The sequence below is a fragment of the Grampus griseus genome (assembly GCF_964374135.1).
Source record: "Grampus griseus genome assembly, chromosome: 14".
Taxonomy (NCBI): Eukaryota; Metazoa; Chordata; class Mammalia; order Artiodactyla; family Delphinidae; genus Grampus; species Grampus griseus.
In genome coordinates this window covers 38,980,926-38,997,500 of record NC_139008.1, presented here as the reverse complement: position 1 = coordinate 38,997,500, position 16,575 = coordinate 38,980,926, and the positions used below count along the sequence as shown (strand labels likewise).

Below are 16,575 nucleotides of genomic sequence, written 5' to 3'. Positions count from 1 at the left end.
CGGAGGCGGGGCTTCCTGGGAGGAGCGAGAGCACGCGGAGGCGGAGCGTCCCGAGAGGGGCGAGCGCCGGGTGGGCCGGGCCTCATCGTCCCAGGCCAGCCAGAGAGGAGGGCGCGGGCACAGCGCCACCTGTCCCCGGAGGACGAGGTCGGAGTCCTGTTCCCGGCGGGCCCCTGCTGTTCTAGCCTCCTAGGCCCGCACCGAGCGCCATGGCCCAGCCACCGCCTGACGTCAGCGAGGACGACTGTCTCCCGGAGTACCGCCACCTCTTCTGTCCGGACTTGCTTCGGTGAGGGCCGTGTCGGGGGCGCCCCAGGGAGCCGGGCAGGGGGCGGGGGCGCCTGCGGTGCGGGCTGCACGGGGACTGCGGTTTTACTGGGATGCGTGAGGACCCCATGCCTGATGGCCAGACTGTCCGGAGGTCCAGGTGCCCCAGAGATGCAACTGCTGGTGTTCTGATCTTTGCATGGCTGTGAGCACGGTCTGTTTGTCCTGTGGGTGATGGTGGGTGTTCATTGGCAATGCTCCGAGGTGGGGGTGAGTGTCAAAGGACACAACCAAGCCAAAGGTCAGGAGAGGGAAGGATTTATTATTGCCAGCAGCAAGTAAGGAGAACATTGGAGATTTTCCCCAAAGCGGAGTCTCCCCGCACAGCAAATTTGGGGAAGTTTTAAGCTAAAGGTGCATGCATATTCATGAAGGGTTTGGGCAGTTGAGAGACCAAGCTTTAATTGATTGAAGTCACAAGGGTCATCATCCCTGAGGTTCCAGTTGATCTGATGATTGCGCACTTCAGGCTAATCTTTACCATGGAAACAACTGGGAGTCTTTAAACCTGATTTATTATCTTTGCTATTGTTACTTCTCTTGCTGATGACAATCGTTAGTTTCTGTATTCTTTTTTTTTTTAACTTGGATAGAGTTTGACCCCTATCCATTTCTTAAAACTTTTATTTATTTTTTTATACAGCAGGTTCTTATTAGTTATTTATTTTATACATATTAGTGTATATATGTCAATCCCGAACTCCCAATTCATCCCACCACCACGCCTCCCCACCACTTTCCCCCCTTGGTGTCCATATGTTTGTTCTCTACATCTGTGTCTCTATTTCTGCCCTGCAAACCGGTTCATCTGTACCATTTTTCTAGGTTCCACATATATGCGTTAATATATGATATTTGTTTTTCTCTTTCTGACTTACTTCACTCTGTATGGCAGTCTCTAGGTCCATCCACGTCTCTACAAATGACCCAACTTCGTTCCTTTTTATGGCTGAGTAATATTCCATTGTATATATGTACCACATTTTCTTTATCCATTCGTCTGTCGATGGGCATTTAGGTTGCTTCCATGACCTGGCTATTGTAAATAATGCTGCCATGAACATTGGGGTGCATGTGTCTTTTTGAATTATGGTTTTCTCTGCATATATGCCCAGTAGTGGGATTGCTGGGTCCTAGGGTAATTCTATTTTTAGTTTTTTTAAGGAACCTCCATACTGTTCTCCATAGTGGCTGTATCAATTTACATTCCCACCAACAGTGTAGGAGGGTTCCCTTTTCTCCACACTCTCTCCAGCATTTGTTGTTTGCAGATTTTCTGATGATGCCCATTCTAACCCGTGTGAGGTGATACCTCATTGTAGTTTTGATTTGCATTTCTCTAATAATTAGTGATATTGAGCAGCTTTTCATGTGCCTCTTGGCCATCTGTATGTCTTCTTTGGAGAAATGTCTATTTAGGTCTTCTGCCCATTATTTGATTGGGTTGTTTGTTTTTTTAAATATTGAGCTGCATGAGCTGTTTATATATTTTGGAGATTAATCCTTTGTTGCTCCATTTGCAAATATTTTCTCCCATTCTGAGGGTTGTCTTTGTGTCTTGTCTGTAGTTTCCTTTGCTGGGCAAAAGCTTTTAAGTTTCATTAGGTCCCATTTGTTTATTTTTGTTTTTATTTCCATTACTCTAGGAGTTGCGTCAAAAAAAGACCTTGCTGTGATTTACGGCAAAGAGTGTTCTTCCTATGTTTTCCTCTAAGAGTTTTATAGTGTCTGGTCTTACATTTAAGTCTTTAATCCGTTTTGAGTTTATTTTTGTGTATGGTATTAGGGAGTGTTCTAATTTCATTCTTTTACATGTAGCTGTCCAGTGCTCCCAGCACCACTTATTGAAGAGACTATCTTTTCTCCATTATATATTCTTGCCTCCTTTGTCATAGATTAGTTGACCATAGGTGCATGGGTTTATCTCTGGGCTTTCTGTCCTGTTCCACTGATCTGTATTTCTCTTTTTGTGCCAGTACCATATTGTCTTGATTACTGTAGCTTTGTAGTATAGTCTGAAGTCAGGGAGTCTGATTCCTCCAGCTCCGTTTTTTTCCTTCAAGTCTGCTTTGGCTATTCGGGGTCTTTTGTGTCTCTACACAAATTTTAAGATTTTTTGTTCTAGTTCTGTAAAAAATGACACTGGTAATTTGATAGGGATTGCATTGAATCTGTAGATTGCTTTGGGTAGTAGTCATTTTCACAATATTGATTCTTCCAATCCAAGAACATGGTATATCTCTCCATCTGTTTGTGTCATCTTTGATTTCTTTCATCAGTGTCTTATAGTTTTCTGAGTATAGGTCTTTTACCTCCTTAGGTAGGTTTATTCCTAGGTATTTTATTCTTTTTGTTGCAACGGTAAATGGGATTGTTTCCTTAATTTCGCTTTCTGATCTTTTGTTGTTAGTGTATAGGAATGCAAGAGATTTCTGTGCATTAATTTTGTATCCTGCAACTTTACCAAATTCATTGATTAGCTCTAGTAGTTTTCTGGTGGCATCTTTAGGATTCTCTATGTATATTATCATGTCATCTGCAGTGACAGTTTTACTTCTTCTTTTCCAATTTGTATTCCTTTTATTTCTTTTTCTTCTCTGATTGCAGTGGTTAGGACTTCCAAACTATGCTGAATAATAGTGGCGAGAGTGGACATCCTTGTTTTTTTTCTGATCTTAGAGGAAGTGCTTTCAGGTTTTCACTATTGAGAATGATGTTGCTGTGGGTTTTTTCATACATGGCCTTTATTATGTTGAGGTAGGTTCCCTCTATGCCCACGTTCTGGAGAGTTTTTATCATAAATGGGTGTTGAATTTTGTCAAAAGCTTTTTCTGCATCTATTGAGATGATCATATGGTTTTCATTCTTCAATTTGTTAATATGGTGTATCACATTGATTGATTTGCATATATTGAAGAATCCTTGCGTCCCTGGTATAAATCCCACTTGATCATGGTGTATGATCCTTTTAATATGTTGTTGGATTCAGTTTGCTAGTATTTTGTTGGGGATTTTTGCATCTATATTCATCAGTGATACTGGTCTGTAATTTTCTTTTTTTGTAGTATCTTTATCTGGTTTTGGTATCAGGGTGCTGGTGGCCTCATAGAATGAGTTTGGGAGTGTTCCTTCCTCCACAATTTTTTGGAAGAGTTTGAGAAGGATGGGTGTTAGCTCTTCTCTAAATGTTTGATAGAATTCACCTGTGAGGCCATCTGGTCCTGCACTTTTGTTCGTTGGAAGATTTTTAATCACAGTTTCAATTTCATTACTTGTGATTGGTCTGTTCATATTTTCTATTTCTTCCTGGTTCAGTCTTGGAAGGTTATACCTTTCTAAGAATTTGTCCACTTCTTCCAGGTTGTCCATTTTATTGGCATGTAGTTGCTTGTAGTAGTCTCTTAGGATGCTTTGTATTTCTGCGGTGTCTGTTGTAACTTCTCCTTTTTCATTTCTAATTTTATTGATTTGAGTCCTCTCCCTCTTTTTCTTGATGAGTCTGGCTAGTGGTTTACCAATTTTATTTATCTTCTCAAAGAACCAGCTTTTAGTTTTATTGATCTTTGCTATTGTTTTCTTTGTTTCTATTTCATTTATTTCTGCTCTGATCTTTATGGTTTATTTCCTTCTGCTAACTTTGGGTTTTGTTTGTTCTTCTTTCTTTAGTTCCTTTAGGTGTAAGGTTAGATTGTTTATTTGAGATTTTTCTTGTTTCTTGAGGTAGGCTTGTATTCCTATAAACTTCCCTCTTAGAACTGCTTTTGCTGCATCCCATAGGTTTTGGATCATTGTGTTTTCATTGTCATTTGTCTCTAGGTATTTTTTATTTCCTCTTTGATTTCTTCAGTGATCTCTTGGTTATTTAGTAATGTATTGTTTAGCCTCCATGTGTTTGTGTTTTTTATGTTTTTTTCCCCTGTAATTGATTTCTAATCTCATAGCGTTATGGTCGGAAAAGATGCTTGATATGATTTCAATTTTCTTAAATTTACCGAGGCTTGATTTGTGACCCAAGATGTGATCTATCCTGGTGAACGTTCCATGTGCACTTGAGAAGGAAGTGTAATCTGCTGTTTTTGGATGGAATGTCCTATAAATATCAATTAAATCTATCTGGTCTATTTTGTCATTTAAAGTTTGTGTTTTGTTATTAATTTTCTGTCTGGATGATCTGTCCATTTGTGTAAGTGAGGTGTTAAAGTCCCCCACTATTATTATTATTTTTTTTTAATTTATTTATTTATTTTTGACTGTGTTGGGTCTTCGTTGCTGCATGCGGGCTTTCTCTAGTTGCAGTGAGCAGGGGTACTCTTCGTTGTGGTGTGCAGGCTTCTCATTGTGGTGGCTTCTCTTGTTGCAGAGCACAGGCTCTAGGTGCACAGGCTTCAGTAGTTGTGGTGCGTGGGCTCAGTAGTTGTGGCTCACGGGCTCTAGAGCACAGGATCAGTAGTTGTGGTGCATGGGCTTAGTTGCTCCACGGTATGTGGGATCTTCCGGGCCAGGGCTTGAACCTGTGTCCCCTGCATTGGCAGGCAGATTCTTAACCACTGAACCACCAGGGAAGCCCAAAGTCCCCCACTATTATTGTGTTACTGTCGATTTCCTCTTTTATAGCTGTTAGCAGTTGGCTTATGTATTGAGGTGCTCCTATGTTGGGTGTATATCTATTTATAATTGTTATTTCTTCTTCCTGGATTGATCCCTTGATCGTTATGTAGTGTCCTTCCTTGTCTCTTGTAACATTCTTTATTTTAAAGTCTATTTTATCTGATATGAGTATTGCTACTCCAGCTTTCTTTTGATTTCCATTTACATGGAATATCTTTTTCCATCCTCTCACTTTCAGTCTGTATGTGTCCCTAAGTCTGAAGTGGGTCTCTTGTAGACAGCATATATATGTGACCCCTACCCATTTTTATTTAAAAAAAATTTTATTTATTTGGCAGCACCGGGTCTTAGTTGTGACATGTGGGATGGCATGTGGGATCTTCAGTTGTGGCATGCGGGATCTAGTTCCCTGACCAGGGATCAGGTCCCTGCATCAGGAGCATGGAGTCTTAACCACTGGACCACCAGGGAAGTCCCAGTTTCTGTATTCTTTTGAGACCTGTTCGAGGACAAGACTGTGACCAGGCTTAGATCATAGAATGGCTTAGGCCAAAACTGCTTCTCTTATGTCAGGAAAGCCATGCGTGTTTCTCTTTCTCCAGGAACCGTCTACTCTATCCACTTAGCAGGTGGCTGGAGGAAGGCTTGTATGTTTTGAAAACATTTCTCATTTAATTGATAACTTTCTGCATAGAGACTTTTATGCATAGAGACATTCTTCCCAAAGATTCAAAAAGCTGAGGAATGCAGGCTTTAAAAAGCAGCGTTTCTCAAATTTGACAGAAGTGCCCAGTGCAGAGGGTCAGTGTCCTCCAGGAGCACCTCCTCCCCGCCCCCATTTAACAGGGGCCTCTTTAAAGAGCCTCTATTTTCTTCTCTCAGGGACAAGGTAGCCTTCATCACAGGCGGCGGCTCTGGAATCGGGTTCCGGATTGCTGAGATTTTCATGCGGTAAGCACTGCTCTGTGTGCTCTGTGCCCCATCTTGCTCCCCACCCCCTTGCATAGACCCCACTGGACCCTGGGATCTTGGGCAAAATGCCGGTGGGTGGTGGGAACCCCTCTAGCCCCAGGGCCATCAGAGAGCATCTGAAAGGGGTCAAGTGCTGTCCGGGGAGAGGCAAGACTACAGCCTCTCCTAGAGATTAGTCTAGACTGTTGGGCTCTGGCCTCAGCACCCCCATTTGTACAAAGCGGGAAGATCCAAAGGTTGAGGTAATTCTACTGCAGTGTCCCCCAGGGTCTTGCTGAGCCAGGGTCAGTGTGGGCCGAGTTGGACCCTGGCACCATGCAGAGCACAGTGTCTCCTGGGACACAAGGTCTGTGGTCTCAGGCCCAGGTCAACAGTTTGTCACCCCCACCTAGGAGAGGCCTAGAGTTAGGCTGGGGTTAGGGGAGGTGAAGCTGGTTTCCTCCAGGACCCTGCTTTTCAGAGATGTCCCACTGGACGAGATTTTGGGACTCATCCATTCCAGGTGAATTTGTTTTCCTAGTTGGAAGCTTTGTTGCTTCTCTGAGCAGAGCGTGGCCAGCTGTGCTGTGGTGTTCTGAGGATTCAGTGGGACTGGCTTAGCAGGTGGTAGCTGGTACTGTTACTGAGTTTGAGGCTGGGTTTGTCAGGAGGTAAGGCAGGGGAGGTGCCCTGGCCCTGGAATGGGCTCTCTGTCCTTCACTCCAGCCTCCCGGGGAGACCCAGGTGGACCCAGCAGGACTCATGCAGAGTCTGGGCCCTGTGTCCAAGACTCACAGCTGCTCACATGGTGTTTGGGGCAAGGCCCACATCCCCGCATAGCTGGCATACCTCATGCCAGAGAGACCCAGCCCAGAAACCAGTGGTGCCTGCCTGAGGTCCTGCCACAGTCTCTCAGCCCCACAGAGGCCCCTGTGTCCTCTGCTAGCTGTGCCTTCAGCCCTAGGCTGGTGTTTAAGCCTGAGAGACCCTTTGGGGAGGGGGACCTTTGCTTCAAGCGCCAGGCAGGAGCCCGGCTGGGCGTGTCCCTTGCACCTTGCTGCCCTCACACCTGCCCTCTGGCTTTGCAGGCACGGCTGCCACACAGTCATCGCCAGCAGAAGTCTTCCCAGAGTGTCGATGGTAAGGGGTCTCTCCTGTGCCCACATGTCCATGGGTAGCTTTGGGGGCTGGGAGCCTGGGCCTGGAGGGTCCTGAGGTCCAGAGGATGATTACACCAAAACCTGCCCCTCTTCCAAATACAGAGCTTCAATGGAAGTGGCCCGCAGGGACATCCTTGTCTTTTTAAAGAATCTACTTATTGGGTCCTGTGCAGGAACCCTTATGTTGGGTGGTACTGTGGCCCCAAGACAGATATCTGGGCTCACCAGGGTCATGAGGGTGGAGAGTCTCTCCACTGCCATGGCTGGTCTCGGGGCAGGGACTGGACGTCAGCTGGAGCTGCCGTTGACCTGTGACTAGTGACCAGGGGCCTGGAGGGTGATGAAAGGGGAGAGGGTGCGGGCTGTCTTAGCAGCGTCCACCAGGGGTCATGGCCCTAGGGAGTGGCCACTTGCCAGCTGTGTCTCTGCAGAGTGGGTTTCAGCAGCAGAGCCCGGCTTCCTGGCAGAACCTGGCTCATCATCCTTATCAGATTCTGAAGGGCTGTTCCTCCAGGCTGAGGCCACCGGCCTGCTGCCCACCTCTCTCTTCCTGTCCGGCCTCTAGGCTGCCAGAAAGCTGGCTGCTGCCACTGGCCAGAAGTGCCTCCCTTTATCTCTGGACGTCCGAGCTCCCCTGGCCATCATGGCAGCCGTGGAGCAGGCTCTGAAGGAGTTCGGGAAGATCGACATTCTCATTAACTGTGAGTCACTGTTGAGCGAGGCCAGGGGGCTTCCTTTTTTTTTTTAGAAAAATCACAGTACTTTATTATTTCCAGCGCAAAGGGCAGGTCTTTGAAAAACGAGGGGGCAAGTTCTGATTGCGGGGAGGAGGCCCCTTCTTGCTGGCTATGCATGAGCGAGTTCCACAGGACCACAATGACCGAGTCCCCACACAGGACCATCTTGGAGATGTAGCGGTGCTTGTTGACTGGCTTGGACTTCTTCTTGCTCCTGCCACTCTTGGGGACCTCGGTCCACACCTCCTTCACTTTCTCCAGCACCATGTTGCGGTGCCTATCAAAGGCCTTCACACGGCCCAGGAGCTTCTTGTTGCGGCAATTGATGAGCACTTGGGTGTTGTTCTTGACCGACTGTGTGAGCACGGGGAGTGGACCCATGTTAAACTCTTCCTCCTCCCGCTTCTGCAGCTCCTCTGGGGTCATCTCACCCTTGGGCTTGTTGAGGAGGCACATGGTGGCAGTGGTGGTGGCCGTGCTCTCAAGTCACTAATGTCTCCTCCACATTGCTTCGGCCTTCTGGCCAGGGGGCTTCTGACAGGTCAGCAATACCAGATCTCCCTGTTTGGAGGCCCCAGAACTGTCCTGGCTCCAGGCCACTGTCTCAGCCCAGCTCAGCTCCTTCCGGGTCAGTGCAGCTGTGGCTCAAGAGGATGCCCTGTGAACTAGGCTGAATCATAGAGTAGGGCCACTCTTGTGTCCTGAAATTCCCCCTTAAAGAAAAAGGACTACATGTTACTGTTTTAGTATAGTTTTAGATTCGCAGACTAATTGAGCAGATAGTACAGAGAACTCCACATACTATGAACACCTTGCATTTGTTACAACCGGGGAACCGATATTGATACATACGGTTCACTATAGTCCCTATTTTACATTCAGGTTCATTTTTGCTGAAATTTCCTTTAAAAACATCCTGCGTCTTATTTTCCTGCCACTAACAAAGTCATAAGCTGGGCAGCTTAAAACAACAGAAATATATTCTCTCACAGTCTGGAGGCCAGAAGTCTGAAAACAAGGCTCGGCGGAGCTTCTGTCCCAGGCCCTGCCCTCAGCTCCTGGGGTTGCTGCCTGGTGGGCCTTGGCTCTGGGCTGCACCCCTCCAGCCTCTGCCTTCCACACACTGCCATCCCCTGTGCACGTCTGTGTCCTCTTCTTTTTAAGGATGCCAATCCTTGGGCTTAGGCCACCCTAATTCAGTATGATTTACTCTTACCTTGATGACATCTGCAAAGACCATCTTTTCAAATAAGGTCACGTTCACAGGCACCAGGGGTTGGGACTTCAGCGCATTTTTTTAGGGACACAATCCAAACCATAAAACCCATCCTGCCCGTCATTCAGGAACTTGTCCAAATGCTCAGGTTTCCTTCCCTGGCCAACCTGGGCCACCCCGAGGGTCCAGATGCTTCAACTGCCCAGGGCTCCAGCACCATCCGCTCTCTCCTTCCACTGGCAGGTGCAGCCGGGAACTTCCTGTGCCCTGCCAGTGCCTTGTCCTCCAACGCCTTCAAGACCGTGATGGACATCGACACCTTGGGCACCTTCAACGTGTCTCGCGTACTCTACGAGAAGTTCTTCCATGTGAGTGTCCCGTGGCCAGGGCCTCCCCGCTTCTGGCCACCGCTCACTGCCCCTCTCGTGTGTTGCAGCGCCATGGAGGGGTGATCGTGAACATCACTGCAACCCTGGGTACCCGCGGGCAGGTGCTCCAAGTGCATGCAGGCTCTGCCAAGGCGGCCGTGGGTACGGGCGCCCCCTCTGGTCTGCCCACGTGGGTTCCTCCCCATCCCTGTCCCCGGAGGCCGGCAGTGTCCCCACACCCCCACCCAGGCCTCCCTAAAGGCAGAGCAGCCCTGCTTCTCCCTCATGCCTGCCGGCCTCCCGTGCAGATGCGATGACACGGCACCTGGCTGTGGAGTGGGGCCCCCAGAACATCCGCGTCAACAGCCTTGCCCCCGGCCCCATCAGCGGCACAGAGGGCTTCCGGCGGCTGGGTAAGGCTCCCGGGAAGCCCAGGCCCCCCAGCGGGTGCTCCCCTAAGCACAGGCACCCCTGCCCCTGCCCCCTCCACCGTGCCTCCGAGGGCTCCCCTCCCACCTGGCTGGGACAGGCCTAGGATCAGTGCCAAATCCTCATGGCTTCCCAGGGTGGGCAAAGAGTCCGTCTCCAGGCTGGGGACAGTTTACACAGCCCTGCAATGGACTAAGGGTCAGCTGGACTTGGGCAGCTGCCCCCTAGAGCTAGAGGCCAGGGGCTGCTGGCCTTGATGTGTGAGCCGGACACAAAGTGGGGCCCCATTGAAGCCTCCAGAGCCTTGGCAGGGTGAGCAGAGCAAGGCCCTGTGCTGGTTCTGTAGTGGTGTTACTGTACCTGGCCTGTTCCTGCTCCCCCAGGATGATGCTAACGATGCCCCCAACATTCCCGGGTGTGGTTCAGGGAAAGCTGGGCAGGGGAGGGTGGAGGGCCCCGGGGTCCTGGGGCCTACAGGGGCTGAGCCTCCCACTGCTTCCCAGGTGGCCCACAGGCCAGCATGAGGGCAAAGGTCCTGGCAAGCCCCCTGCAGAGGCTGGGGAACAAGACGGAGATCGCCCACAGCGCCCTCTTCCTGGCCAGCCCTTTGGCATCCTATGTGACGGGGGCCCTGCTGGTGGTTGATGGTGGGGCCTGGCTGACATTTCCTAACGACATCCAGTCGCTGGCGGACTTCTCATCCTTCTCTGCTAAGCTCTAGGTGATGTGCCACTCCCACCTTCAGGGGTCACCTGTGTCCTTGGCCCCCTCCCCAAAATACCCACCTAGTGGACTGATGGTCACTGTGCTGGGCCTGATGCCTTTCTCCTCAGTCTCTTACGTGTATTTCTAGATGTATTCTCGGGCACTGTTGGGTTCCCCTGCTCCACACATAGGGCAAGGCTCGAGTCTTCCAGGGCAAATGGGAGCTGCACTGCAGACCTCGGGGCCTCCCTGAAAACCAGAACCTGTATGGCTTGCCTGAAGAGGCTGGGAACCCTGTCTCTCTTTGGGAGCTCCCCTGGGTGACCCTCTCTGGGGGCCTGAGGGCTTGCTGGGCCCATGGGGGTGGGGGAAGGTGCCACTGCTCTCTGCTTCCCCTCCTCCCCCACCAGTCCCAGGGGTATGGCCAGCCCTTGAGACCTGCTCATCCTAGTCCTCTGAGCAGCAGCTTCCTTTGAGGATGGCTGAGGAGATGTAACCGCCCTGGTTGGGACCTGGCCCCTAAGTCTCCTGGGTCCCCGTCGCAGGGTGGTGGCAGGAACGTTCTAGGACTTTGGCTGGCTCCTGTCCCGTCCTGGGGGCGGGAGTGCTGGAGGGACACCCAGGAGCTCACAGCATTCAGTCACACCATGAAGCTGCAGTTGGCGTGGGCTTCTGTGGAGAACCCCAGTCTCAGAGGTGGGCTTGTTTGTAGGACAGGAACTGCTGATTGGCCATCTGTGGTTTGGTGGCCGGCAGACACGTTCTCAGTGCCCGGGGCATGCGGGCGACCAGGCGGCGGGAGAGTGTGGGTGCTGGGCAGGCCCCCCAGTCGCTGGGGTGAGGAGTACTGATGGAGGGCTGGGAGGGGGCAGAGGGGGCCACTGTATCCACCTCCAGGAGACGCACACAGCCTGGTGGCCTGCTGCCTGCCCCAGCCTGGCCACTCACACCCCCAGGGCTGTGCAGGAGGTGGGTGCCCCTCAGTGCTCTCCAGTGACCTTGTGTCTGCTGGCATTTCTGACAGGCAGGGGACAGTGTGCTGCAGAGGAGCTGGTCCACACCTGCTCTCGGATCCCTGCGACCTGCCTCCCGCCTGCCCAGCCTGAGCGCCAAACCTGACAATTCCAACAAGAGTGTCTGAAGCAGAGACTGGCCTTTCCTCTAGGAACCGTGCTGCATCCACATTCCCTCCTCATGGCCCTGTCTCCCATGCATGGGGGGCAGGGACTAGGCAGTGTGGCTGGCCTGCTGACCTGCTCACACACGCCGGGGAGGTCTGGGTTCCAGCGCTTCGAGAGTGTTGAGGAGGCCAGGATGCAGGGGTGTCCCCCTTGCACAACCCAGGGTCAGGGCTGTCCCGCCACCCCAGCCCCTGCCTAGGCTGGCCTCCTTTCCCCTCCTGCCTGCATCCAGTGGGTGTCCTGAGGTGGCTCCCATGGCCTGGGTGGAGAGAAGGGGGCATTTCAGGCTATCTTCTCTTCCTTGCTCTCCCGCTTTGAGACCTTTGCTTGGCAAAGAGATGCCAAACTAGGGAGGCTGGAGAAGCGTGTTTAAGCCTCTCCACAAGACCTGTGTCCTGGGTCCTGTCCCCGGGGGTGTAGGCTGCAGAAGGGACCTCTGCCGGCCTCCAGTGACACGGGCAGGGTTGCTCCCCACCTGCCCTGGAGTCTGTCCTTTGCTGGGACATCCCCAGAGGACTTAGTCCTTGGTCATTTAGGGGCTCACTTTCTAGGTCCTCCAGGTGGCCTGTCCCCATTGTCACCAGTACCCTCCCTCAGGCCCAGAGGGTGGGGGATCTCTGGACCCTCAATTCTTCCCCAATGACCACTCTTTGACACACATCCAGGCCAGGACCTAAGGCGGCCACTTGGATCCTGGGCTTGTTTTCTGTGCTGTTTGTTACAAACTTCAAGGTGCTCAAAGCTGTTGGTCTGCCCTCTGGCTGGACATGCGGCTTGGGTGCCCCCTTCCTCCCTGCCCCCATCTGTACCGTCCATTTGCATAAGCACGGGTCCTAGAGTTTTGCCAGAAAATGCATTTACTTAAAAAATAATCATTTTCCTGTGAAAATATCTATTCATTGGACTTCACAAATGTTTTTAGAAGGAGGAGGAGGGCACCTGAACAGAATCACTGGTGATCTGGGCGTTTAGTGGTGTGTCTACTTCCTGTCTTTTTCCTGTGAAGAGTTTAGAAAACACTTTTTACCTAATACGTGAAGCCCTGGTCCTGAGGCAGGGGGAGCCCACCCTGAGGCGAGGGGAGGCTGTCTGCTCCCCTGGTGGGAGGGGTGTCCTCCACAGCTGGTCCTGGAGGGGGGCGGGGGGCGCTGCCTGCCCTGCAAGCTCCTGGTGCTGCCACTAGAGTCCTGAGCTTGAGCCCTCTGCCCCAGATATCCACACCCACCTGAGTTCCTTCCCGCCTTCATGGGTGCAGGGGCATGGCAGGGAGGCCACCGGGCAGAAGGAGCTCCGCTTGCCATTTAAACAGAGACCAGGGTGTGGTGGCATCAAGTCTACCAGCAAGGCAGGCAGATGGGCGCTCGTGATGCCACGGGAGGAGGAAAGAACCATGAAGGCAGTTCCTGGGGAGCTGCAACCATAGACCCCACGTGCCAGAGAGCTGAGGCCTGCCGTCCCTGGAGGAGACAGAGAAGGCCCTGGGGAGGGTGTCCCGCCAGCCACATTCAAAGGCCTGGGACTCAACAGCAGCGTAGCTCCAGGAGGACAGAAGAGAATGAAAGGAGTGAGCCTTTTATTACTGTTAGTCAGGATTCTCCAGGAAACAGAGCCAGTAGGATATATATAGATCTGCAGGAGGAGATTTATTATAGGGACTGGCTCATGTGACTGTGGGGGCTGAGAAGTCCCATGATCTGCCAACTGCAAGCTGGAGACCCGGCAAAGCAGATGGCGTGATTCAGTCTGAGCCCGAAGGCCCAAGAACCAGGGGCTCCGACAGCCAAGGGCACCGGAAGGTGGATGTCCCCGCTCAAGCAGAGAGCGAGGGAACTTGCCCTTTCTCAGCTCACACTGATGAAGTCAGGTCTTCCATCTACTGAATCTAATGCTAATCTCTGGGAAATACCCAGAGATACTGATCTACCAGCTATCTGGGCACACATTAGCCCCGTAAAGCTGACACAAAGTTAAACATCACAGTTGCACACACCATGAGGTCCGTGCCCATGCTCATCGTCTGCATGTGGTGGTCAGTTTGGCTGTAAGGAATCTGCCTTGCTGTTTGGCTTAGTCCACCAGCCCCGGCTGTCATCCTGCAGGTCCAGGACACCTGCTGGGGGCTTGTGGGTCACGGGCACACCTGGCGCGTTTCACTTGCCAGGTGGGCTCTGGGACGAGCTGGCAAAGGAGGGCCAGGTGCACGTGGTGAGGGAGTTAACACCGGCCCCAGCAGTGGCACTCGGACTTGGTGGCAGTTGGCAGAGAACTAGGTTGTCCCCTTCCACATTAACAATCTCTACAATTCCCTTAGAAAATGCCAGGTTCCCTGAAAGGAAGGATCATCTTTTATGTGTGAACCTCAGCTGTGGAAGCTGATTTACAGACCCCGCCCACTCCGAGTCCCCCTTCCATGGCATGAGGATGCCTCACGTCTTTTCAGAACTACACATAAAAACATCACGGCCGGGCTTCTCTGGTGGCACGGTGGTTAAGAATCCGCCTGCCAATGCAAGGGACATGGGTTCGAGCCCTGGCCTGGGAAGATCCCACATGCTGCGGAGCAACTAAGCCCGTGCGCCGTAACTACTGAGCCTGTGCTCTAGAGCCTGCGAGCTACAACTACTGAAGCCTGTGTGCCTAGAGCCTGTGTTCTGCAACGAGAAGCCACAACAATGAGAAGCCCGCGCACCGCAACGAAGAGTAGCCCCTGCTCTCCGCAACTAGAGAAAGCCCGTGTGCAGAAATGAAGACCCAACACAGCCAAAACAAAAACAAAACAAAACAAATAAGTTAATTAAAAAAATAAACAGGAAACATCATGGCTACAGCATAGGGCTGCCCACCACCGGGGTGCAGCCTTCCAGCCCCTGCTCCACGTTGTACATTTTTATTTGTATTTTATTTTATTTTTTTGGCTGTGTGTCTTCATTTCTGTGCGAGCGGGGGGCCCCTCTTCATCGCTGTGCGCGGGCCTCTCACTATCGTGGCCTCTCTTGTTGCGGAGCACAGGCTCCAGACGCGCAGACTCAGTAGTTGTGGCTCACGGGCCCAGTTGCTCCGCGGCATGTGGGATCTTCCCAGACCAGGGCTCGAACCCGTGTCCCCTGCATTGGCAGGCAGATTCTTAACCACTGCGCCACCAGGGAAGCCCTGTACAGTTTTTTGAATGAATATGTGAATGACCCCTGTGTGTTGTGAGCCACAGAAGGTGTCCCCGAGGCGTCGCCATGATGCAGTGAACTTTAAAATTCACTTAACTAAACTGTTAACTTGGGGGAGTTTGGGGGAGTTTCTCTGCCGACTCCTGTTGCCATGGTAACTTGGTAAAACTCACTGGCTTGCCTGTGCTTTGTCTGCGGTCACCCTGGAAAGGGCTGGAGGTCGTGATTTTTGTTTCTTGGTCCCTTGGTTGGCATCCTCCACACGTAGGTCTCTGGTGGCCCCGCGCACTGTGGGACCTGCCAGGGGTGGGCCACTCAGATGGAGGAGGAGACTTGGGAGGTTGAGGCTGACCTCGCCCGGACGCGGTCCACCCACTAGGTGCACACTGAGCCCTTTGCCTGGTGCCCTGGCTGGGGGCTGGCACAAGCACGACTGTCCCTCCGGAACTTCCTCTCGGCCATGCACGTGGGCTCGCGGAGTGAAGCAGGGAGAGATGGTAAATCCCCAAGCACCTTGCCAGTTGGAGGCTCAGCAGATGTTCCCCTCTCCTCTGACCCTCACATTGCTTTGTCCTTCTCATGTGGGTCAGACTGAGCCTGCCTTGCAGTGGTCACGCCCCCACCCTGGGCTGTGTGTCCAGGCGGGGTCCTGCTCACCCCTGGCTCTGCCCCGAGGCCCGATCATGCTGCAGCCGGGCAGCCGTGTCCTCTTGAGCAGGGCAGAGGGGCTCTCCGGGGTCAGGGCTTCCCAGGCCGGGGAGGGGACTGGGCGTGGGCCCCTTGGGGCATTTCCCTCTGGGCACTTAGGCTGGTCTCTGCTGGATGCTGCAACAGATACAAAGAGGGGATGTGGGGGGAGATCCTGGGAAGTTCACAGGCTCCAGGGGTGGGATGCACTGGAGCTTGGGGACAAAGCTGGGGCCCAGGGTTCGGGGGTTCTTCCTTCTCCCACTTGACCTGCCCTGTTAACCTGCCCCTCCCCTCGCTGCCCTTCTGCTCTCTCTGCCCAGGTCCCAGCTGCCCTGTGTGCAAGCTGTAGCCCAGCCCCCTGAAAAGAGACGGCATTCCTTCTGTCAGACACACATCCCGGTTCTTGGGAAAGGTGCTCCCTTCGGGTCAGGGTCTGGCTCTTGCTCAATAAACCATGGCCAAGGGTTGACTGCATTATATGAACCTGGCAACTCCCACTGCTTCTAGAAAACGCGTGTGAGCAGGCATCCCATGTGGGTCCTGACTCACATCAAACACACTCACTAGAAACCAATGTGTAGACCAGCGTGCTGAGAATGTGTGTGTGCGTGTGTGTGTGTGTGAGATCGCATGAGTCTCAGGTCCCCTCTCTGGCAAAACCCGAAGGCCAGTGGGAGATGGCAGAGGCTCCCTGCTCACCTCTTGGGCCAGAGTTCTGCCCAACTCGGCTCTTCTGTCCTAGGGGCCGTGGGGGACCAGATCCTTCTTTGGACTTCCCTTTTCCTTGATTGTGCTAATCGAGCCCTTCAAGGGAACAGCCCCTCAGATGGGATTGCTGGATTTCATGTTTACCACTGCATCCTGGTCCAGGTCTCTGGGATTAGACCTACATTACCCTGTCAGCAGACAGAGGTTTCTATAACTCTTCAGTCATTTATTTACTGATTATCTTGCATTATTTCCTAGGTGACACATGTTATTAGTATGGAGTTCCTTAACTCAACTCCCAGAGCATAACTTTATTTTCACATTTTGGAGTATT

The 16,575-nt window shown here is 51.9% G+C and overlaps 2 protein-coding genes across 3 annotated transcripts; one reads left to right on the top strand and one right to left on the bottom strand.

Moving 5' to 3' along the window:
• Positions 1-81: 81 nt before the first annotated feature.
• On the top strand, positions 82-16,159 carry DECR2 (2,4-dienoyl-CoA reductase 2). Of its 2 annotated transcripts, none has more exons than XM_082671057.1 (9): positions 82-289; positions 5,818-5,886; positions 6,975-7,026; positions 7,612-7,747; positions 9,243-9,367; positions 9,436-9,529; positions 9,676-9,780; positions 10,300-10,517; positions 15,854-16,159. In XM_082671057.1, the coding sequence occupies exons 1-8, from the start codon at positions 210-212 to the stop codon at positions 10,515-10,517; spliced, it is 879 nt and encodes a 292-aa protein (XP_082527183.1). In that variant the 5' UTR covers positions 82-209; the 3' UTR covers positions 15,854-16,159. The 2 variants fall into 2 exon arrangements, with proteins under 2 accessions (XP_082527183.1, XP_082527182.1); XM_082671056.1 differs by lacking the exon at positions 15,854-16,159 and adding an exon at positions 11,526-12,626.
• Positions 7,800-8,239, bottom strand: LOC309832211 (small nuclear ribonucleoprotein Sm D2-like; the record flags this gene model as incomplete). The annotated part of the gene is made up of 2 exons (XM_082669846.1): positions 7,800-7,836; positions 7,890-8,239. 2 exons carry the CDS (start codon positions 8,237-8,239, stop codon positions 7,800-7,802), a joined length of 387 nt encoding a protein of 128 aa, XP_082525972.1.
• Positions 16,160-16,575: the final 416 nt, after the last annotated feature.

Excerpts from the sequence above, each read along its gene's own strand:
- DECR2 (XM_082671057.1), top strand. The coding sequence starts at position 210 with ATGGCCCAGCCACCGCCTGACGTCAGCGAGGACGACTGTCTCCCGGAG. Across the intron at positions 7,027-7,611 it reads GTCTTCCCAGAGTGTCGATG|GCTGCCAGAAAGCTGGCTGC; the intron begins GTAAGGGGTCTC and ends TCCGGCCTCTAG. Across the intron at positions 9,530-9,675 it reads CTCTGCCAAGGCGGCCGTGG|ATGCGATGACACGGCACCTG; the intron begins GTACGGGCGCCC and ends CCTCCCGTGCAG.